Source organism: Eurypyga helias, unplaced genomic scaffold (genome assembly GCF_000690775.1).
Source record: "Eurypyga helias isolate BGI_N326 unplaced genomic scaffold, ASM69077v1 scaffold5258, whole genome shotgun sequence".
In the NCBI taxonomy this organism is placed as follows: Eukaryota; Metazoa; Chordata; class Aves; order Eurypygiformes; family Eurypygidae; genus Eurypyga; species Eurypyga helias.
Window position 1 is genome coordinate 2,964 of NW_010264825.1, and position 24,238 is coordinate 27,201.

General features: G+C 38.1%; 1 protein-coding gene and 1 long non-coding RNA gene across 2 annotated transcripts in view; one reads left to right on the plus strand and one right to left on the minus strand.

Annotated features, from left to right (window-relative positions):
- The first annotated feature begins 4,118 nt into the window (after positions 1-4,118).
- Positions 4,119-6,069, plus strand: LOC104513214. The gene is made up of 2 exons (XR_727923.1): positions 4,119-4,852; positions 5,981-6,069. It is a non-coding gene; the product is annotated as an uncharacterized LOC104513214 (long non-coding RNA).
- Positions 6,070-9,601: 3,532 nt separating this feature from the next.
- Positions 9,602-24,238, minus strand: part of LOC104513215 (baculoviral IAP repeat-containing protein 6-like) — a gene marked incomplete at its 5' end in the record, with an annotated part of 17,362 nt that continues 2,725 nt past the window's right edge. Inside the window, 6 exons of the mRNA XM_010156496.1 lie at positions 9,602-9,633; positions 12,232-12,411; positions 14,240-14,408; positions 16,366-16,530; positions 18,858-19,075; positions 21,785-22,085. Of these exons, the coding sequence (XP_010154798.1) occupies positions 9,602-9,633; positions 12,232-12,411; positions 14,240-14,408; positions 16,366-16,530; positions 18,858-19,075; positions 21,785-22,085 (1,065 nt within the window). The remainder of the gene's footprint in view (positions 9,634-12,231; positions 12,412-14,239; positions 14,409-16,365; positions 16,531-18,857; positions 19,076-21,784; positions 22,086-24,238) is intronic.

The window sequence follows — 24,238 nt, forward strand, 5'->3', positions numbered from 1 at the left end:
ACTCAACTGTCAAACTTAACCCTTGTCTTGACAGAATAGCCGTGTGCATTCTGACCGTATCCAGAGACAATAAAGCGGTGGTAGATCCTGACTGGTACTAAGAGGAGCTGGTGTTGACAGGAGTGTGGCAGGAGAACATGTACTACTCCGTGTCTGTTTAATTAGAGTTCTTTACACAGACTTTCTCCAAGCAATTGTGAGGGAGTGAAACAGGTAAATTTCTGTTAAGATTGGCAGGTAGGAACAGACGAGAGGAACTTCGTAGCTAGGAGGTGTTTTGGATTTTCCCAAGAATATTCTGGGTCAGTAAGTTACAAAATCAGGAAAAAACCCCAGACAATAACCAAAAGGCATTGAAGTTCCTCAATCAGAAGGAAAACAAGATGTTGACACATAGCTGAAGTGTCAAAATCATCAAGTCAATGCTGAGATGAAACAGGAGAGGTGTGAATGAGAACAGTAAGAAATCTAAAAGCAACTTGTGTAGCTACACACAAAGGATACGAGTTCTTCCTTTTTTCAACAGAAGAGTAAAAAAAAAAAACACTTTGAGACCCAGCTCAAACTGGCCACGCCCATCACTGCTGACTCAAGGGCATCACACATCAATCCGTATCACAAAAAATAGGCTAACAGCTCCCACGAGCTGTGTTTAGTTCCCAGGAGAGAGTGGGAAACAAAAAAAAAAAAAAGAAGAAAAGAAAAGAAAAAAACGTGAGGAAGCAAGAGCATGGATATCCACTTCTCACTTATGCTAAGTGAACCAGTTCATCTTAATTTGTGCATACTACAGCATCTCCCAACAGACACAGCTTTGCTCTGTTGTTCTGCAGTTTAACTGAAAGTGTCAGGTCTCAGAAGGAGACGTTCATGGAGGATGTCAGAGAAGAAAACTAGAATGCATCACCTACAGGATGTCCGCGCTACTAATTTTCAAGTAGTTTCCTACATCTTACGGAAAATGCAGAAAAACTGCAAGAGCAAAGTCTTCATGGACAACTGATGTATGAATGATCTTTTTGATTTCATTACAGCATTTTAACCTAAATAGATTTTTAAGTCTAGACAGCTCTTTACATTTTTCTTTCCCTTTTCTCCTTCAAATCTTCCCTTACGTTCTGGTTTAACTCGCAGTCTTCTTCAAAGCATTTGTGCTCTATAACAGCAAACAATACTGGACTCAAACCAAGCTATTTTAATGAAAAATTCAGCATGAAGAATAATGTAAGAGTACACAAAAATCAAAATTATATATATACACACATAAAAAAACATAAGGAAAAAGAAAACGTACACTTTGGTTAAGAGTACTTGTTCCTTCTGTAAATGTGATGCTATGGGTGTACCACGTTACTCACAGCAGTAGCATATAGCAGGACAATGATCATCTAAGGATCAAGACTCTAAATTGAATTTATACCAGAGTTTTTACAAGATAGCCTGCCAACTCCTGCTTGAAGTACGAGTATCTTTAAAATAGGACATACATTTGTATTGTCTAAGGTCTATTCCCATGCAATACAAACGCGCAAACATCAGTGGTAACAAACAGAATGACCTCTGATCAACAGAATTTGTTCTGCTCTTGGGATGCTACATAAATCAGTTACCAAGGAGTTGCCAAAATCTTACTAAGTGCTTGAAAGCTCTGCCTAGACGGAAGTAACAGAATTAAATTCAGGGCCTTTTTGGGTTCCAGTGTCCAAACCCAAATACCACATAACCATGTAAATGTTCAACCCACAGCAGGCAGTTTTATTACCGACTTGTATAAAATGTACTCCTAGAGTCTCAGGTTATTTTACACAAAATGTAAAATATCTGTTTTTCCAAATATTTTCATCAAATATTATGGATAAATCAAGGCCTCTTCAAACCAACCTAAATTACTCACTTCCCCCACGTCAGAAATCTGGCATGAAATTTTCTCTTCATACTGAAGATGCATTGCATTATAGGTAGAAAGTTAGTTATAAATACCAGTCTTCACCCCAAGAATCCCTCACGTTTCCTATAATTGAGAAATGTGAAGCCTGACAATCGTTGCCTTTTATTTTTATTTTACTCCCTCCACCCCACAACTCTTTGCCAACACTGACAGCTTAAGCATCTACCGCCCCATCCCTCTTACTGTGCTGTGAACTGATGGAGTTCTGGCTGGGCCTGTTTTGCAAACCAGTTGATGGCATGTCTGCAGAGACAGGCACATCACTACAGTGGAAGGAGGGGAGGGGAGAGATGCCATCAAACCAAGGTCCATGGCAAATGTTGGATCTGAATCCCAATGTGCAGGAGGCATTGTGCAGAGGGAGCCTGGAGAGATTGGTTTCCCAGGGTTCACCTGAGCCACTGAAGTATCAGTTGCATCACAGCTAAGTGGCAGTCCACTATGAGACCTCAACCATGGCAATAACCAGGCCAAGAACCGTTCTGCAACTCCCGTGCTTCTCTCTGGATACATCTAATTAGCAGGTTATTTGCAGCGGAGCTGCTGAATTTACTTTACTGTCACTATTTATACTTGACAATATTGCAAGAAATTCTTCTGCTGACCTTGAATCTGGTCGCTTTGACAAGGTCACAGATTACTACCCTCCAAATACAGAATTACTCTTTTATGTAAAGAGGCACATTGCACGATTTTCCTCCTTTTGCAAAAGGAAAGGGTTTGATTTTTAACATGTGAGGGTTCATACAGCACAATGGCTTGAAAATGTGGTTATTGCTAGGTGTTCTCAGCAACGTGAATGGTCAGAAAACACAGCGGAACATTTCCCCATTATTATATCTCTGAATGAATCTAAATGAAGTCAGAAATACGTGCAAGCTACAGACAGAAAACAATTCCAGGAACAACTGCAATTGCAGCAGCCTTTTCAGAGTAAAGGAAGAGCTTAAAAGGGAAGATCATATCCACATATTAGAGTATGTTTTAAGGAAGCAATGCTGGAGAGTAATTAAGTAACCTAATTACTTAAGTCTTCTAGAGTCAAAGAGTTTCACTGAAGCAACATTACTTTCAGGATACAGGGCAAATCACGTACAAGTACCATACAAGTCACGGTACTTCAAACATGGTATTTGTCATTAAAATACCACACGTGTAGAATACACAGTTTTGTCCATTACTGAGAAAGCAACAGATGTACGTAGGCACTACAGCAAAATAATGAGGAAAAAAATTTAACATGTAAGTAAATTAATTCGAAAATGGAAGTATTTAAAGCAATGATTTTACTCTATTTTGCTTACTCACAAAAAGATTATTGAAAACTGAATTGCAAAAACAATGCCTTGTAATTTCTAAAATATGCTGTTCTGGAAAGTGATCAAGGTTTCCAGTTACAGTTGTACTGTTTGAATTCAATGTAATTAATTATCTTTGAGTTTTCACATGCATAAGGCTTTTCCACTTTTGAATTCTGAATTGCTTGATACTGTAAATTTTTTTTTTAAAATAAGTTTTCCAATGTATGTAAAATATGGTTGCTTTCATATCAAGAAGCTATGCTATGCCAACGAAAACACATCGCATTGGTAGCCTTCATAGAATAAAGTGACTCAATAAAATTATTTGAAACACGGCTACTTGCAGATGTTTTTAAAACTGTGGTTTTTTATCTGAAGAGATCAGGAAGAAGAGAAGACTTTGCAGAGCCCCTCCCTTTCCAATAGGGCAGGCAAAAAATACCTCCGATTTACCCAGGAAAAAACTGACTTACTGCTTGCTGTGAAAGCAGAACAGGCTGCCTTTTCATTAATTACACACTAACCCGCATTCTTTGGGCGGCGAATAAAAAGAGGAAAAGCGTTAGAAGTAGTATGTTTCCCACAGAAACAACTGCCTGTCAAACAAAGCATAAAAAGACAAAAGGCAGAAACAGTGTTTCAGCTTGAACGCCTTAATGTCACCATTCGTCATGCAGCACTTCCTCGGAAAACCCCCAAGTACAGTTAACTCCGCTCCTCTCCACACCGCACACTTTCTCCGCCGGTACAGGATTAAAATGTGCCGGGCCTGACAATGAAACAGCAGAGCCATCGCACATTGTTATGCAACTCACTGTCTGCAAGGGTGGCTCGTAGCTCCTTCTTTATTCAGCAAGTGCCAAGTGCATGTTTAATCAATGTCACAGCTCAGCACAGTGCGCGACTAACGCCACTGTCATTCCTCGCTTCAGATTTGCCTGGCTAAGTTATGCAATGCTCCGAAGCATACCTTGGAATTCTTTCCAGAGGATCTGAATGCAGGTGTGTGACAGCGTTCACACTACTGCCAGGAAAGCAGACTTCTTTTCATCCTTTTTCAGGCTGGACTAAAATTACCTAGTGTGACTGCACGTAGTTCGCTGCATTCGGAATTACAGCGTGTCAACGTGAGAAAGCCTCTTCAGATGGCTGCCACAAAGAGTACATCAACGGCCGGGGTTTCTGAAGTCTCAATAAATTACCAAGTGTAAGTGAGTAAAACCAGGGGCTGTTCGTATTTTTCTCTTTTTTTAAGGCAAAACTGAACAGCACGCATTTCGCTGCTCTGCATCATCTAAGGAAAAAATCCTCAGTTTTAATGAGAATTAGTCAACAGCGAGGATCATCACCAGGAAGGGTTTTACTGTTTTTCACCTACTCTTGCTTCAGTGGATTACCGAGAGAGAAAGGCCAGTCATTTGGAAGATTCTGTAACATTATTATCCTCACCGATAAACTACTTCATCAAGGAACTGTTCATGCTCCTGTCTGGTCTGTCTGAGTGAGGAGAGCAGCCCCTTCATGAAGATAAAAGCCTGGTTTGCCACTGAAACGACGAGTAAGAAGCATGTCTGATGACATTTTATTCCTGATGCAATGTAGGGTAAGAAACATCATATTTTTTTTACCTTTCTGTGAGACATGCTCTGAGCCGATAGCTCTAATTAGACTCACAGCAGAAATGCGTTTATCTCCAATGATTAAAGATGTTTGCCAGGAGAGAAAAATTCTATGGCACTATAAAATGTGGCTGCAAATTTTCAGTGAATTAGGGTTATCTGAACTAGCAGAAATCCAAATCAAATTTTGGTTTAAGGTGGGAAATTTCTGATCCATAAGGATAAAACAGCACAGCAGATTACCTAGAGTATCAACATCTCGGCCACCAATGAACATAATTTTACAGGAAATATGTTTCTAGAGGATATTTGACTGCAATTAAAAGTACAAGAGCAGCTAAGTAAGAGAGACAATCTGTCAACCTCACTTTTGCAACAATAAAGGTAATAAATCATAAATGCATTGGTAAATATCTATCTCAAGTCCTTATACTGCATAGAATTTTGTTACTATAAAAGTACTGCTGTCATTTGGCATACTGCAGTAACAAGCATATATAACAACCAAACCAACCTTTAAATAGGAAGAGACAGGCATTTTCTGTTGTATGTTTTACTGTTGCATGTATACCCAAAACCTGATCAATGAAACAAGTAAAAGGATAAGATCTCACCTGCAATTGCCTGCTTAGGGCTCACTGGTCAAAAGGGACTGCGATGCTGTATTAAGGAGGCATATTTTCCACGTTCAAGGATGGCAGACATGAATATTTTCAACTGGTTTTGTACTGTGACAGTGAAATGTTTAACAACAGCTGAAAATTCACACAATCTCCTGAGGCATTTCAGAGTATCTGACAATGCTGACTACCTGCTTTCATCATTTTGATGTTTCATAAGGAAACAAATCAGCTGGCTAAAGACAAACCTTAAATTTCTTTTAGAATAAAACAGGTTAACTGCCTTGAAGCATCAAGCTATTTTTCATTCCTTCCACCAAATCTGTATCTAGAGAACAATTACTTTTAACATAGACATGTTCATCCGGAAAGAAAACAAAACATGAATTCAACTCAATAAACACAGCATTAGGAAGTACAGAAGTGTTTTCAAAAAGCTCAAAGCTTGCGTGTTTGTCAGACCAGATTTACCATTTGCTTTCTTTCCTCTAGCTAGCTGCCAGAATACTGGTGAAGGTATTTGCAGGAAAAATGGGGACCTCTGCCATCACAACACTGGAAGATGTAAAAAGGCAGGAGGAGAAGGAGGAAAAGGAAGAATCTATTTTAGCGCTGCTTGGGATTATTGGAACTATACTCAATTTATTTGTTATTGTTTTTGTGTACATCTACACTACACTTTGATGACATTTTTGAACATCAATTGCACAGCACACAGTGCAGAGACCAGCGATGGCAAGAATGATTTCTAAATTTAAAGCAAAAACACCACAGTCTGAAAAGACGATCGAAAACATTCCAGAGCAAAGTGTTTGGCTGAGGGCACTGCACCAATGACTGCTAAATGTATCTGTGAGGCCAGCTAGTGTGCTAAATGACATAAACGAAGGCAGACGACACTCAACTTCTCATTGATAAACAGATGAAATCCAAATAGCAGATACAGAGAGGGCACTGTTGTAGTGCCGGCAAACATGCAGGACAAGAAATGTAAGCAAACACTGAAAACAACCAGAACACAGAAAGAGATTAATTTCATATATAAATACATATAAGCAAGCCCCATGTCGCTTTCTATGGTTTTGTGCAATATGTCTCTTCATAGCTGAGACAAGAAAACAGACAAAAGGGTTTTATTTTTAGGCTTACAACTTACACTAATGTATAAGTGTGGAAACAGGAACACTGTTATACCAAAAATTGTAATATTATGAATAAAATTTTAACTATTGACTATATTCTGCAGCATTTTTGTTAGTCTTGTGAAAAGCTGGAAAAGCTTAGATTTCCTTGCCTTTACTGAATCTGTATTTGAAATCATCATGCTATACTGACGATGTGCTTTTCTAATTAAAAATCCTTTGAAGTGGTGTGAAAAAATAAAGAATAGTTTCAGTATTTCTTTTAAAAAAGTATTAATCATTACAATGACACACTAATACATATTCTCCAAAAGAAAAAAACCCAACGCCTTATGTTATACTTTCTACATTGCCATTTTTGGAATAATACAACTTTCATGTTTTCATCCTGATGCTTATTTTCCAGCAAAATAAAACAAATCACACAAGGATTCCTGGTGTTGCATGGAAAACAGGTTTAGTATCTTTTCCCAGAAGAGTGTATTCTCTTTCTGGACTGCGTCCTGGAGACATTTTCCCTTTTTGTACCATTTATGACTGAGGCCCAGAATTGCAACTTATGCATATTCATGGCACATGCAATTAGATTACTGAAATTGATTAAACTATTTCCACGTTTTAAATTAAACCTATGTATGTCTTTGAATTAGATCCAAAGCTGCAGACTGTCTGAGATCATAGAAGCTTTTATATAAATGAATGTATCTCACATATATCTGCTAATGGTAAAGCTACTTTTGAGACCCTAGGATTAAAAACACAGTGGAAAAACAACACTAACAAAAAGGAAACACTGATTTTAATAAATACTGTTCTTGGTATTATATATGCCACAGAGGAACAATGGAGGAGCTGTATTTCTGAAAATCAGCTCAGTTCTTCCTCCTGGGCCGCAAAGCTTCATCCAAACCTTTCACAAAGTGACAAGCAAAGAAATACACCTCTTGTATAGGCCAAAGCTTACTACTGTACAGAACTTCGTAACTGCTAAACAAACAGAGCCTTTGGAAGTCACTTTGAAACAAGCACATGCAGAAAGTAAGGTCAAGGACCTAGAACAGAAGGAATTTGGCAATGATACTTCAGTCAGTTGCAGAAACTATGCTGTGACAATCATGGATGATTTATGGATGAATGAGGCGAAAGATGGCATATTCTGGTTTTGCTATTCTGAGTCAATACTGGCTGATCCAGAAGAAATGATAAACAGAGCTGAGGATGCACTGGAAGGAAATGTGCAGACAAGAATTTATTCATTATCCATAATGTACAGCAGATCTCTAGTATTGTATACTTACTTTCAGTACATGAAGCACCAAGGCATTCTGTAAAATTAAGCTACATTCTAGAGAAACTATGGAGTTCATTCATGTTTATTTAAAACTGGAATAGAGTCAATACATTATTTAATTTTTCAATGTACTTGTTATATCTAAATAGTTATGGATGTTATTGCAATTTTCTCACAACACAAGAATGTTTCAGATGGATCTTAAAATGAAAGGTTGTAAGAACTGAAAACTGAGCAGAAATACAAAGTCCAGGTAGAAATTACTGCTGTTTACTTTGGTTCTGAAGTTATTTAAAACTTGTTGATTCTGTGAAACAAATAAACAGTTTTATTTCAAGTCATTTCAGTGCATAGCTCTGTTCTCGAAATTGTGAATCAACCAGTTCTCCAACACAGGAGTGAGATACTGCACTTTTTTTTGGAACCGCTTCAACAACAAAACAGATAAAAACCAGTCCCAAAGTTATAACCAACTGTGGCAAAGGATCAGCACCATTCTTTTACCAATGAGTAAGACCATTAACATTAATGAAAACTAGTGGAATTCATAATTTTGGTAATTACATACTTTCTATCTAAACTGCTATTATACTTCTAATTTTGCTCATAGCAAAAGGCTTTGACGCTTTGAAGAAAGTCACAGGGTAATATTATCCTTAGAGATTGCCCTGGCATACAAATCATATTTTGTTTTAAAACAGAAGTCTCATATCCTCTCTTACCAGGTAATACTTGTGCTCTGCACACAGGTGGACCTAAGTCTCACTTCAGTGAAATGAGCTCTGTAATAGAGATACAGTGCTTATTTGTTTAATCCAACATACGTGTAAGTATCTCAATAATGAAAGTACCTTAACAGTAACTACCTCTTATTAGAGGTAGTAAAAAGTCAACAGTCTAGGGAAAAGCAGAATTTCATGACGATTCAACATTTACACTGCAGTAGTACCTCCACACCTCCAGCAGTGTATGAAGGAAGGTGTAGTACTCTAAGCTGAATGAACTTCAGAGACCCATAGAGGAACACAAGATTCCTAAAGTACTCAGCCCACTCAGTCCAGTGGAACTGGACTACTTTGCAAAAAATAAAGCAACACTATATAATGACTTGAGAATGAATATAGTATTATTAACAGAAAAGAAATACTCTAACTTCAGCAGAGTTCAGAGCTTGCACTACAATCTAGTGTAGTGCAAGCTCTGAGGTAAGGAGGCGAGGCCTGAAAAATATGACTTCAATGGACTTGACTAACAAAGGTATATCAAAAAAGGAAGAAAAAACAACTCAATACGTTCACCATCACCAGATTTGTCCACAGTACTTACTAAATAAAATTCACAATGAGGTATTTGGCAGCAGGATGAAGCAGCCCAACTGTTAATGAATCCACAAGTCCAGGAAGGGACAGTACTTGGTAAACTATGAAAGGTGCATTAAAAGCAAATAATGTACTCTTCCGAAGCGGAACATGCTGGTCAGTAAACACAGTCCTCTTAGTAAAGCCCTCAAAGAAATGCATCATCTCTTCTCAGCAGTCAAACCCAAGAAAGATTGAGCTAATGTACCACCATGATCTATGCTGACCACATCACATGGGAGTCTCTGTCCAAGGAAGGAAGGGTGGCTAAGGACAGCTAAGAAGGGAGCAGGTGAAGAAAGGGCTGCAAGAAAACCACAGCTCAAATCACATCATCACCTACGTCCTGAAAACCTGGGAAGTGAAGCAGAGTTCAGGCGGAATTGTGCAACTTGCTGTGAGGACTGTCTTCCAACCAAGAGGGGGTACCAAACCCCCCCCTCTCTTCAGCTTTAAACAAGATTAAGGCACCTCAGGTGTTGCTATTCACCAGTATAGGGGCAAACTAGTACAACTATATTTTTAAGCAAGACGACTCTACCTAATATTGCATCACCAATAAATCCCAACTTCACCGGGCTTTTTACTGTCCAAGCCCATAACGAAATACACAGTCCCTATCCTAAGAGTCACCTGATGTTCCTTCTATTTCATGATTCCTTTCCATCGTCTTCTCTAGAAACCTTGTTAGCTACAAAGACTACTATTGCTACTGCTTTCTTCTCTCCTAGTTGTAAGTACTAGCTTGTCTTAGTCTTCATAAACCCAGGTCCATCAGTCAAGGCACACTTATATCAGCAAAACCTAGACCATCAACGTAGCCAGGTACTCTGGTTAGAGCCTGATGGTCACATGTTTGCTGGGAACCTCTTATTGCACGGCACACATGTCACTGTAGTGCATTTTGTTGAAGGAGAGAAACGTTCACATATTTGAGAGTTCCTATAGAGGTAATTCTTTCAAATGAAATGCACTCTATACAACAATGAAAAGGTTTTACGTGACAGATTTTGGTGTGAAATGTGCATAAACACTCAGCAATTGATGCACGCTAGATGTTCCATGATACAGAAATTAAGTATGACATGAATTTTATGGCTGTAAGCATGAATTAAGTACTTCAGGAATAGACACAAATGTTAAAAAAAATCTCAGTGTTCTTTCTCTTTTATAAAATCAAAGGTAATAAAAGCCACAGTAATACCATTCCAAGATACAAAATAAATACAGGAAAAAATGATTAAGAAACAGGGTGAGGATTACAGCAGCTCCTTGTGACTACAGCTATGATCTATCTTGCTTAATAAGTGAAATCCTTCATAGACTGATAAACCTCCTTTAAGAAAAAGGCAATTATGGAAATCAATGAAAGTGGTCCATACACAATTTTCAAGGGCTTCACAATCACCTTGCTCTGATGCAGATGAAACTGCAGAATGTGTCATAGCAGCCTGGTTTGTAAAGATCTGCCTCAAGGTGAAATTTCTTAAAGATTAAATGACACGTGAGCACTACTTCTCTGACCAAGACTTTTTTTATCTAGAACCATGTAGAGAACAATCTAGTCTTGGTATGTTTTGGGCAAACTGAGCAGGGATGACAAAACACATTTAAGCAACAAAAAACCTAGATAAGTTTCTAACCTGTAACAAAGGCCAATTTTATATTCTGACACTGGAACTGTTCAAGAGATTTGCCAAAATAACTTTGCAAACAGGATGTATCACACCTGTAGCTAATTGAATATGTTTAAATGAAATACAAAATTCTCATCAATACTAAATACTTATTATCTTGTATCACCACAGTGGTATCAGCCTACTGTGCAATAAAGGGAAACGGCACACCCAGCAGCTTCATGGCATCTTATTTTCCTTTATAGAAAACTTCTCCCATGTACTTTTAGGCATACGGCAGATATGCAATATGTGAAGATCACTGTTACTGCAACCATTTACAGCAAAACCAAACATCTAGTAGAGGAATACCTCCAGCACAGGGTAACCTTCAGCTGATACCACTATTATCCATTGAAGTCTGAGCTGCTGAAAATTGCTGTTTTCAGTCAGCATTGTGCTGGGCACAGCTTGTACCTGCTGGGGTGCCAGAATCCGGGAACACTCTATTAGCATTCTGTATGCAGTGTCCTCATTTCTAAGTCCAGCATGTTACAGGAAGAATACAGTTACCTGCTTCTTCCATGCGAAAGGACATTTTGATAGCAGAAGGTACACTGGTCTGAAACCTAGAAGACCATGTACATGGGTATTCCTAATAGTGCTTCTCCCTTTCCTGCTTCCTGAGCAGGCGTTCAGCCCTACAGGAGAAGGGAATTTTTCAATCTTACAAGCATTTTACCAGAGCTTAACATAGCTCCAGAGCTTCTCAGTCAGGCTCTGCCAGCCATGTCTCCTGACACTGTTACCGAGACACTGAGAGCCCCAGTGTCACCTGCAACTCAGACTCATTAATGTGAGAATTATCTGTCTGCTTCTGAACTAAAAAGTAATTACTGCATTGGAATTATGCCTGGTTATCGCTAAGAAAAACTATTTTCAGGGAGTCCTTTCAAACTAAATGCATCTGACTCAAATATTCATGAAGTCATGCCTTTTTGCACATTTCCCTCTCATACTCATATCCTATTACGTTTTCAAAGACAAGCTTGACTGATATAAGCCTGCAAAGCTATTTTTTTTAAATCCAAAAGAACACGGTTAATTATACTTTTATGTATAGAATTCTGAGCAAATACAGCAGGAAGCACTCAAGACTATCTCTTGGATCAATGTATCAAGCATAATGACACTGCTACATTAAGAGCTACAGATCCATTTATGAAAAAGCAGTATCTGCTTTGTTCAGATGTTACTATTTTTTATTTCACAAGCGCAGCATATGAACATTCCCTGCCAAGCACAAACCACAGTAGTCCAGCAGTGGGAAACATACCTACAATAAACATTTCCCTCTGAAACTTGGCCTTTTCTTTGTACTTTGGGAAAACAAATGGTCCCTGGAAAGCCAAACTAGTCTGAACCTTCCTCCACCAGCCACATATCTCATCTCTTCTATCAGTGTCTGACTGTTCTTTGCCAGTTAAAGGTGACTTATACAGACAGATAAGTTTTTCTATTGAAAATGGCAAAAAGCAATTTCAGCAGCTGTGGTTCATCTGTAACTCGGAACCAGCAAGCCTCATCCTTTAGATTACATAGCATTTTTGCCAGGTCTTTCGGTGACTTTTCCCTTCTACCTCAACAAAGAATTTATGAGTATCGGGTTTAAACTGAAAGCAGGGAGACTTAGATTAGATATCAGGAAGAAGTTCTTCATGGAGAGGGTGGTGAGGCACTGGGACAGGTTGCCCAGAGAAGCTGTGGATGCCCCATCCCTGGAAGTGTTCAAGGCCAGGCTGGATGAGGCTCTGAACAACCTTGACTAGTGCAAGCTGTCGCTGCCCATGGCAGGGGGGGTGGAACTAGATGGGCTTTAAGGTCCCTTCCAACTCAAACCAGTCTGTGATTCTACCTGTTAGAATGATTACTTTAGTGGTTTACTTTATCATTTTACATTAGATTTGCATTTGCAATAATGAGCCTGGTGTATAAGCTACAGAGTTCCTTTTCCTCCCTTGTAATATGTGCAAAATAGAACCAACAAATTAATTGCAGAATTAGGGGAGTGGTGTCAAACTGTGGACTGGCAAGTTAAACATCTTCATATTTTTATTTTCACTATACGGCCCCAGCAGACTTCTTGAACTACTTTCATTCCATCATACAAGATTATGTAACGCCCTAGTTACCACAGATTAAAAGAGCCATGTACTTGTTTCAGTCCTATGTAGCTTTGTAAATACTTAAGACACAGATGACTTCTCTTCTACCCTGGAGATAAAATATACTGTGTAATTCAACAAGAAGCTATGACATTGTTTCAAGAAATGCACATCACCACACCCTACAACTGGCATTCAAAAGAACTGCCGTAATGTGGCAAGACTGTTAGCAGTTACTCCAAAAATAGGGCAAGCAAATTAAGGGTCCCAACCCAAATTATTCAGATTTGGAAAATCTCTGATATTTAGGGAGTAAATCCATACTTACAAAGCAACTAAACAAAAATTCAACCCAACGCTAAGTGTTTAAAACTTCATGCAGACTGTTATCTGAAGAAAAAACACTTTCAATACCTTCATACTAAAGCCTGCCATCTACTAAGACTCAGCACAAATCACAAACCCAGCCTGCTGGTTTTGCCATTAGTTCCGCACAGGCATTTGCTTGACACTACTTTGAACTACAACTGAAATGGTTTCCACAGCAAGGTACAACTATCAAAAAGTCTGTTTTAAAATTATGAGTAGAAATGTGATGACACCATGGAAGTAAGTTGTTTTTCCTTTATAAAAAAACACACCAAAAATTTCCTTGTTCCCATACATTTGAAATATTCTGCAGTTTGGATAAGAGAATATTTCTGTATTTTCCCACATAAAGCAGAAAAAGCTCAGATCAAAGTAAAAGAGAATTTCCTCAGTACATACAACGTTTACTAATGTCATGCACATACTTGCTCATTTTTCTTACAAAATTAACATTTTTCTTCACAGTAAGATTCATGGTCTTGTATAAAATAGTCTCTCTGCATGTTATCCTTTACAGAACAACTAAAATAATTTTTTTTCAGAAGGAAATACCATTTTCCTGTTAATGTACAGTTTAAGAATGAATATCAAATTTAAAGACATTAAAACAACAAAGCTTAAACTTTTACAACAAAGAAGTATTTCAGCAAGCACTGCCATATTGTTTTCTAAGGCTCAAGTGGACATTCCATTAGTACATTTGTAAATTGGTAAACATACCAAAACCAGCCACAACTACCTAGCTTATATATAAGCTTACTTGACAGAAGAAAGGCAACTGAAATTTAGAGGGAGACAATAGCACATTACCTGAATCATTGCGGAGGTATGACGACATTGCTGGGATGAGGCAAGACTGACTGAGTAGTTCTAGGAGAACAGATGGAAGAGCACTGCTGTTTTGTCCTCTCCCCTCATGGCTAGTTTGGGTCTCTCCATTTGAGGTACTCCCTGCAGGATTTATGTAACTGGCAAGAACCTGAAACACACAAAAATGTTGATTCAAACCTGATTTATTTTAGGCAAAACACCTTTGATTTTCCTTTCTTAAGGAAGACACCATAATATTCGACCAGCTATTTTGCTAATTCAGCACTGATATTCATTTCAGCAGTCCCAAAGATCTCTCAGAAGGAATTCTATAGTTTTTAGATTATGATTGCAACTTTGGCTAATGCAAAATTAAATGACGAACTGTGATCATTAATATGAATTTTGATTAAACTGGTGGAGTTAAAGCAGGAGTTTGCTAGCTCACACGGAGACATGCAGCTGACCAGTCCTATTCACTTCAGAACACTCACTAGCAACAGGAGATTTTTATTTCTTTTTAACTGAAAATGTTTTAAAAACATTTGTAACTTCTTTTTGGATGGGACTTCAGGGTTTACAGATGAAACAAGAACTTAGGGTGAGAAGAGAGTTACTTGGAAGCACCACTCATGAGCACGGCTGTTGCTTCAGTAAGCAAAGAGCCGCTTCGCCTCAGTGATGGCGGGAGAGCCGCCTCACGGCTGCACACCTGTGCCCCCCAAGGGGAGCTCCCGCTGCGCCCAAAGGCCCTTACCGCCGGTTGCAGACTACAACCTAAAGCACTTCCGTGGGTCTGAATCGCGCAGCTGTACTCTCAAATTAGGTACCTTCAAGACACAAAAGGCTGCATTATGTGAAGTCTCAGGGGGTTCTCTTCACCTTTTTAGCCTCTTCTCCTTTATCTCCCTCTTTACCGCACTACCCATGGTATTGTGCTGCAGCACCTCATCAGCACTCTGTACAAGAGCATTTTTCTAAACAACCTTCCTAGAGAAGGGGCCAGTCAAAGTCTGCTGTATAACTGACTGACATCTTCAGCAAAATGCTGAGAGTTTTCCACTTCTTCCTACAATTGCTGACTGCCCAAAGCAAATGCCTCCTTACGTCGCAATTTAGGACAGTTATAGCTAAACCTCTGACTGGCATAAACCAGAATACTGCCTAGAAGCTTCACCAAAGGTTATTCAGGTGATTTTCCTCTTTTTTGCTGAGGAAAATTGTTTCATATTTTATTTGTTTTGCTTTGGCAAGGGATGCGATACTTGTGCCTTGTAATCTACAGTGACTTGAATAACTGATCACATCAAAAAGATATCTTCATCAGACAGGGCATGGACATTTTCAGAATTTCATCTCCTCTGCGCTCTACCACAGCAGTGAGGTTAGCTAATGCATTTGAGCTGACAGTTCTGTGAATGAAATTTTTGATGACTAGGTAGAATCTCATTTTCCCCACAGTGACCTAAGATAACAGGGGCTGGCTGCATTTCAAAATGGACTGAAAAGCCTCATTATGCAGGGTTTTCTTCTCAGCATGAGGCATTTGGAAGTCAGAGTTCTACTAAGATCTGGATGTTTACTGGTGATTTACTATTGTCATTTAGTTGACATACTCATGATTTTACAGAATGTTTGAATGAGATTTTCTTTTATTGGTCTAACACATTCACGGACACCAGCATGGGCATTTCCTCAAAGCAGAGCAAAAATATGTGAGAAATTAATAGGTAAGATTACTTGACACGAAAAAAAAATGCCTATTACATTATTCTCCTCCTTTGATGGACAGTCTTTACTTTTGACTGAATGCAGCTATGTCCACAAAGATAAATGACAGCTCCAGGGAAATACACTGGAATGCTTCTTGGTTCATTGTCTAGTCAGAACTGTCACCCAGTCTTACACACTCCAACCTTTTATATGCACCAGACCACTGATGTTTGAAAACAGCCTAACTCAAAACATGATCTATACCATTTTTCATGGTTGTAAACTGTATTTTTTTCCTCAAAATACCATAACTACTGTGCTACATGACTGGAAAAAATACAAGCTCGATTTTTATTATCCAGGTTCTAATGTTTCAAGTGCTTATCATTAACCAAAGTTTCATTATTACACACCTGTAGAAGGCAGGTCACATGCTCTTCTTCTAGCCTTTGCTTAGTCAAAGCTTGTTCAACATCCCATCCTGAAGCTGTGGAGCCTGTTCCAAAGCCTGTACCCTTAGCCCAGTACAACTGCTGTTCTTCTGTTGATGCACTGTTGTGTGTACTTGACACTTGTGGCTAAAAAAAGAAAGAAAGGAAAAAAAATTCACAATAATTTCCCTTTTTTCATCTTATGAACCAGTTCTTTGGAAAGCTTTTGTTTTGCAAAAGATGGCAATCCCAACTTATTAGTTTAATAAGGAGATTCAGAGGAATTCAAAGCTTTAGATAGGAAAGAGTCTGCCACTCATATGGCGTTCCAGTACAGGTCAGCACTGAATTGTAGCAAGTGGTTGTTCTGTAAGCCCGTTTTTGTTCCAAGATATTGTCTCTGCTTAAATGATTAAAGGTATTAAAATGTTACTTAATCCATATCATGCAAAACATGGCAGTCCTATAATTATTATGGTTTAACACCTAGTCAAGTTTAATAGCATGATTAGATGAAGTGAATGGAAGGAGAAATGTCATCGAAAGTACACAACCAAAACGTTAAGATGCTCAAGCATGTGCTGATTCTGAATGACCGCTCCAAAATGGCAAGTGGTGTAAGTTACATGTAAAGCCCTGACACATGATCTCTGTGTCACTGAAACACACATTATTTCCTCTCCAGATAATCGGGGGGGAAATACCTTGTCCTTAAAATGTCCTGAGAGAGCATTTTCCCAAAGGTGTTTGTATAGCTTTTCCCAATGGTCTGCACCACTACATTTTACCAGCATAACTCCAATATTACACTGCTTAGCCTTTATGAGCCTATTTAAGTACTTAATGCTAATTTTAAAAGCTTACCAGATCTTTGGCGAATATGACGCAGAAAAAAACCTCTAGTAAGCATTTTTTAACTAATGCTTTCCTAATCATATATTAGCACCCTAAACAAGTGACCTCCTTTTCCAACGCAACTAACGCTTGCTACTTTCATTACTCAGGGACAATTAGCCTTACTGGTAACCAGGTCACGTGAGTAGGTGCCCAAATTTAATCTGCGGTATTTACAGCTCTGAAAAGCTTCATTTTTCTGTTCACACCTTCTTCAGTGACTTTGTTTGGGATTATACTTGTGGGAAAAGAAATTACGTATGAACACACTGCAATGGTAAAAAACATTACCTCCAACTAAGTACGATACCGACACTAGTCTGGAATCACCGCTGAACTCTTATATCAGGAATGTAATGCATGTCAGTGAGCAAACAGCTGTGTGGTTACCGTCATGTGGACATTACTCATTACATCGCTCACAAACCTGCTATACCTTAAACACTCAAGAGGTCTGTCACGAGCACCGACTTACAGCACTTAAAGGAAAGCTGAAATTCAAGCCTGGGTGCAGGCCTGATGGAGTTCTAGTTTCAAGTTACCATCCATCACCTGATCCATATGAATTATAAGAAAGCAAGCTGTTTAAGGGGGTCTTGGTAGAACTCAAGGAGAGATAAGAATTAATGGTTACCTTTCCCTCCAAAAGCGTAGTAACACTAAGGTATTAACGTGTCAGCAGCCTGCTACCCATCAGGAGCAGAGGATCTCAGCTTCCCCTTAGATCTGATTAGCATGAAAGTGAATTATTCTCATACACAGCTCCATCTCTTCCTTGCTCAACCCCTCATCAGTATCAGAGCTGCTAAAATATGGACAGCCCTATATTCTGCATCTGCTTAGCCATATTTAGCCACCAGGAACTTTTTCATGCAAGCCACACAGATGCTAAAGAAGGCAAGTAATGAATTTTCTTTAAACACTTTTATATACAAGTGGTATATTATGCAGAAATGGCAACTCATAATCCTAAAAAAACCCAAACAAACATGGGGTATACATGTTCTGAATAGAGGATAGTGTAATACTAAGTCCTTTGAAAAAGTTTAATTCTGGAGATTCACTCAAAATGTTGAATCTACAGAAAATGTTTTTCTTTGGATGTTACTTCCACACCAGCAAAAAGGTAATAAAAACCCCACTGCATTAATTCATTAATTTTCACAACTCCTTTACATTTGTTGAGGCATGTAAGAGGAAATAATTTGCAGCCAGTAGGGTTTAGATGATGAATGCTAAATAAAGTAATGAGGTCGTGCTATCTAATGAGGGTTAAAGAACCACCATCCATTGAGCATTATGCCTCATGCACTGAAAAAGAAGGCCCTGTGAAAGAAACTGATTACACCTTAATGCCTCATGATAAGCCTTCTTTGTTGGTTAAATTCCATGATTACTACGCTTACTTGCAACATGCAAGGACAATTACTTCATCAAGTACTTTCTAATTATTTTTCCTCTTCATTCAAATGCAAACTCTGCAGAAATAGGACTACAATGAAATCATGGAGATTATTTTCTTTTTTACAGTGAAAATTCTTCCTGCTTCTCAGTGCCAATTATTCTGCTGCTACACTTACCTCTGCTTGGTTGGGACTGGAGTTGGGCACTCTTGGTGCATGGTGGCTTAGAGCAGACAGACAAGCAAGGATAAGATGTATAGCCCCAATCTCCAGGGCCATCCGCCTAAGCAGCACTCCGTCATCAGTAGTCAAGGGCGTAGTGCTGAACAAACTACGCAACACATGGAAAGGCAGAGTGGGAAGCACGTTTGCTGAAGGAGACTGCAGGATATGACCTAGATTGAAGAAGAAAAATATCAAACCCACATTTTCTTTCAATACTTCAATACAGCTGGTCAATCTCTGCAATGGTTTATAAGCAACACATACAGAAATGTACTAAGGACTTAAGCATTCACATAGAGTAACCTATCTAATAACTAGGTTTATCTTCACAAAGATTTTTTAGTAGAAGAGTATATAAGAAAGAATGTTTCTTTCTTTCCTTTATGGATCCGGTTAAGACCAAAGTTATAAAATCTGATTTGCCATTTCCAGGGAGAAAACTTAGTTTGTGAATAACAGTCAGTATACTACTGCATTTGACCACACTTCAGGTCGTATTTTGAATGAAGAAAACAAAGGTGATTCAAACGTTTTAAATTTTTTTTTTTTTTTTAAACATTCCAACTACAGCAAGTTAAAGAATGCACATGGTCAGCTAACAGCAGCTCAGCTGGCAAGGAGCTGTACTTTATCATGACATAGTGGATTTTTTCATATTCATGTGCCCGAAGTGGGAACTAAGTCACTGACACAATCCAAGCTGTGATGTTACTCAAGCTGAATACATGGTGAAATACTAACATAGTTTTAAGCTGTGTGTTTGATTTTTTTAAGTAGAATTATTTTAAATTTTTAACCCTTTTGCATTAAGAGCAAAAATAACTTCTTTTAAAAGCTACTCTTCAAATAATAGAATATCCTATTACTGCAACCTACTTAGATTTGGGATTGTGTCCTCATTTTTTCTGTATTTAACAATGCATTTCACATTCCTTCCCCAGTGCATGAGTAAAGAGAGATATTTGACAACTAAAAACACTGTGAAACTTCTGTTCAGAAGTTTGCTTATTTAAAATATATTTATATTATCTTCCTCATTCTTAGAGTTTATCAGCTATATCATCTTCCAGAGGTAGGAGTGAAATACAAGACAAATATGTATGTCTATATTTATATGTACATGTATCTACACACACAAGTTAATTCATATCTGATATTCTTCGTAAAGAAACAAGAAGGAAGCAAAAATTCTCTGACTGGGACCTTCACAAATAAATTGAACAGCTCTGGAAAAAAGCCCATCTGATAGACTTCCAGAACTGTAGCTGTAGCCAAATGACACAGAGTCAAAAAAAAAAGATGATAAATAAATAAACAAACAAACAAATAAATAAATAAATGAGGAGAAAAAATCTAAACATTTACTCATGATTTATTTCACAGACAACTGAATCCACTTTTAACCTACAAGCCCTAGATGTGTAAGTGCAGCTCTTCATATTATGTAAGAAAGTAAAGAGAGATCTAGATGTATGAAAAGATGCATTTCCAACAGAAAAGGAAAACAGTAATTCTTTATACAGAGAACTAAGGTGGACTACTATGTATAATTGATCCCACATTTTGTAAAGAGTTAAATTCAGGTGTTTGGTTTAAGGAATGGAGAAAGTGACTGTTCAGTCCAGCAGACAAAGGCTAGGAGGGAATACAATTCCTGTCAACAAATGCATTGGAGAAAGAAGAACAATTTATGCTGAGGAACCATTTTGGCACAATGATAAATGGGCACAATCTGGATATGAATAAATTCAGGCTGAAAATTAAAGTAGCCCCTACCTATGAGGAAAATACTGTTCTGGAATTGTATTCCAATAGCAGTAATAGATGCACACACACAAAAAAAAGAAAGCAACCCAAATTTTAAGGGTCTGAGTTGGTCTCTTCATTAAAAAAAAAAAAAAAAGGGTATAAAATTGTTTGCAATCACTCAAGGACATAAAAAGTTGAGGGACTGCATATAGTCCTTCAGATAATTACTACTCAAACTAGGTGGGAGTAAGCAGCCAGACTAGATTTTTATTATCCAGTTTATTCTTTTTTACTGTACTGTACCTAAGTACAAGAGGAATAAAAACAAACGGAAGGAAGGGTAAACAAGACTCTTGGTATCGTGGTTGGCCTTGGGCACTCCACGCTGCTCACCACTCTGTAGGCTGCTGAATGGAGACTAACTTCAGTTGATTGCTGCATAGAAAAACCAGCATTCTTTTGGAAGTCACAACAAAAGGAAATGATTGAAGTACTAAAACATCTTTCACATACTCTTCCAGTTTTTCAAAACAGTAGAAAATAAAAATATTCACACAATATGCAGAAACCCAGGTTTGGTTGCAAAGACACTAACTACAAATTCTCTCAGCTCATCTGTTCATGGCTACTCACCAAAGAATACCTCACTTCTCCCTCCTAACTCGCACCATTAAGGTAGAGCTCCTGCTCAGCTAATTCGATCAATGTGATCTTTAGATCTTTCTTTCCTTTTCTAAAACAGTTTTACCCAACATTTTATTCTACATCTGCTGTAGCTATGCTCCTATCCATATTATTCTGCATTTGGCTGCAGAAATACAATTTTGCTCGATCAGTTGAGCGTACCAGCTACTCAGATTGTTCTATTTGAGTGCACTGCCATCTGAGTGACAGGGCCATTCTAAGCTTTATCAGCTGTTATTTTACAATTACTCTGACACTTGAATACTAATGATTGTGTCAAGACTTTGCCAGACAATGTAATATTCAGAGACAACAGACTATCAAAGTTGCTAGCAACACAGTTCCACTCAAATCAATTCTCACTTCCTACTACAAGCATTACAGCATAAATAAATTTAAATAAAATGATCTAGCCTACAAAGAAACATAATAATTGCAGCACATACTTCCTTCACCATCATCTGTAACTCCCAACACCAATCTCAACAGACACTGAGCATGTTTCCGTTCTTTTAGCAGCACCTCAGCATAGCCCGGCAGACGAAGAAATAAACCAAAGGCAGCCAAAGAATGCGCAGGTATAGGAGACATAGTCTGAACTGTCGACTTGATCGGTGGAGGTTCTGCAGCAATTGTTTCTGGTGCTTCATACACCAACTCCCCTGACTGTTCAATGGTGACCCATTCAAACTGATCGCTGTCCTTCTGCTTTTCCTGCGTGGTCGACGTAACCACTGGAGTGCTCACCTTAACCAACAACAACAAACAAAAACGTTCGATAGTCATTCAGTTAATCACCAAGGCAAAATGTCATGAAAGTTAGGATCTAAAGGAGATACAATCTTAACAGGACACCATGAAAAGGTCCCATGAAATACACTCCCATTTACCAATACAGGGATAAGGCTAAATGGCTAAAAAGGCCATGCTTTTTGCATTTTCGATACAGTTCCAGTAGGTCTTGCTTACACACGCAAGCAACTGGTTTTTGCCCTAGAGTCCTCAGTTAAAAACGTGTTGCTTAAAATCTAGAGGCACAGAAGACAAAAATTACACAGAAATAAACAACACAGTTTATGCAGCAGACTTAAATAAGAAATAATCCTTTGAACACTGACGTCCTTTTAACAGTGTGAACTCAAGTAGTTAATTTTTAATTATATATTGCAAAAAGGAGAAAAATTAATCATAACACCTTTAGAAACTAAGAAGAAATTTGGGTAACTTAGCAGTCTTGTAGCAAATCATGTGCTCTTTTTGGGTTTTTGATTGATCTGGTAGGCTTTATTACTACTATGCTCTAACACAACAGTCTGTAGTTGGATTTTCTGAACTAACACTGCACAGAGGACGATGCAGCCAGGCATTACGATGGCAATCAGAGTTTACGGGGGTAAGTTATACAATACCCCAGGAAACAGTCATACACCCAGTTAAAATGAAAGTATGACACCCAGCTCCCTCTCATAACTAAACATCACAAAAGCTTCAGGCTTTTATGCTATTCAGATGAACTGATGAAATCATATTTAAAATTTTAGTGTTTATCACCAAACTGATCTAAACTAGAAAAGATAAATTCTGCCAGGGCTTTTCAGATTAATTCAGAATACCAAATTCCTCATTAAAAGTCAAAGCCACATTTGGTTGCATTTATTCCAATCATCTACATATTGAGAGAATCTTAAAGTACAGAGTTTATAGAAATCAGAAGTATCAGTGACTTAGAGAAATATTAAAGTAAAATTAAGGAATGAGAAGTCTGGAGAATTTATCAGTCTTCACTCTGAATCTTCTATTTGGTTTTATTGTCCCTAATTTGTTTTTATGGATCACAGAATTCTTATTCCAGTATTTGAATCCAAAACTATATCTCAAGCTAAAAAATGTGAAAAAAAGATAACTTCCCAGGACTGCAGAAAAAGGAGGAAAGAGGGATGAAATTTCTCATAGTCATAAGTGTCCTTTCGTCTGCTGCAGAATTCCATGAATCCGCCTTCTTCAATACAGAGTACACATTATCTCTCTTGGATTTCAAAATACAGTAATTGTTTACGTGAATATTGTTGAGGATTTTCTGCAGGACTATGGTCATGCAGAATCTCTGAGCCTGAGCAACCCTGGCTCCCGCCTAGAGCAAACAGAGCAGTATAGGGCACAGATGAGAATGAACAATGCATAAAAGAGAAGAAACAACGTTATAGCAAGAAGATCTGAAGGTCTCCGGAATGAAGAACTGTGAACACTCCCAAGCTCACAAAACCGCTGCACCTGACCAAGCAGAAACTGCAAGATGCTACATGAACAAAGCTTGCTTATAGCAAAAAGGCTACATGTTTTAACAAATAATATTTTCTTTTAATAAAGATGCTACATGTTTTAACAAATAATATTAGTTAGGAACCAATCATAATCTGTGACATACGCGTTAAGCATTTAACAAGTGTATAAAAAGGCATGTCATTCTGCAATAAATGGGCTCACATCGATCATATTGATCATGGCGTGAAGTCTGTTATTTCATCCCTCGCAACAGAACATATTTCCCTAAACTTTATTTTTTGAACAAGCTTGACAGCAGACCTCTAAAACATCTCTGCAGAAGGATTCATGCTAATTACCTGGTCTCACCAAGGGGTTCCTATTCCTGACATAGTTTTGCAATCAAGGTGCTGAACAGCACACTTAACTCATGATTAATTTAATTTCAAAGGGAATAAATATTCACTATCTTTCCTACTATGAGTATCAGACCAAAACTTTCAAAATACAGCCAAACAGTATTTAAGTAATTCACAGGTTATTTTTTCCCTGTTTAATAAAGATCGGATACCTAGAACAGCAGCCAAAGGAATAATTTGTAGAATCATAGACTGACCGGTTTGGGTTGGAAAGGACCT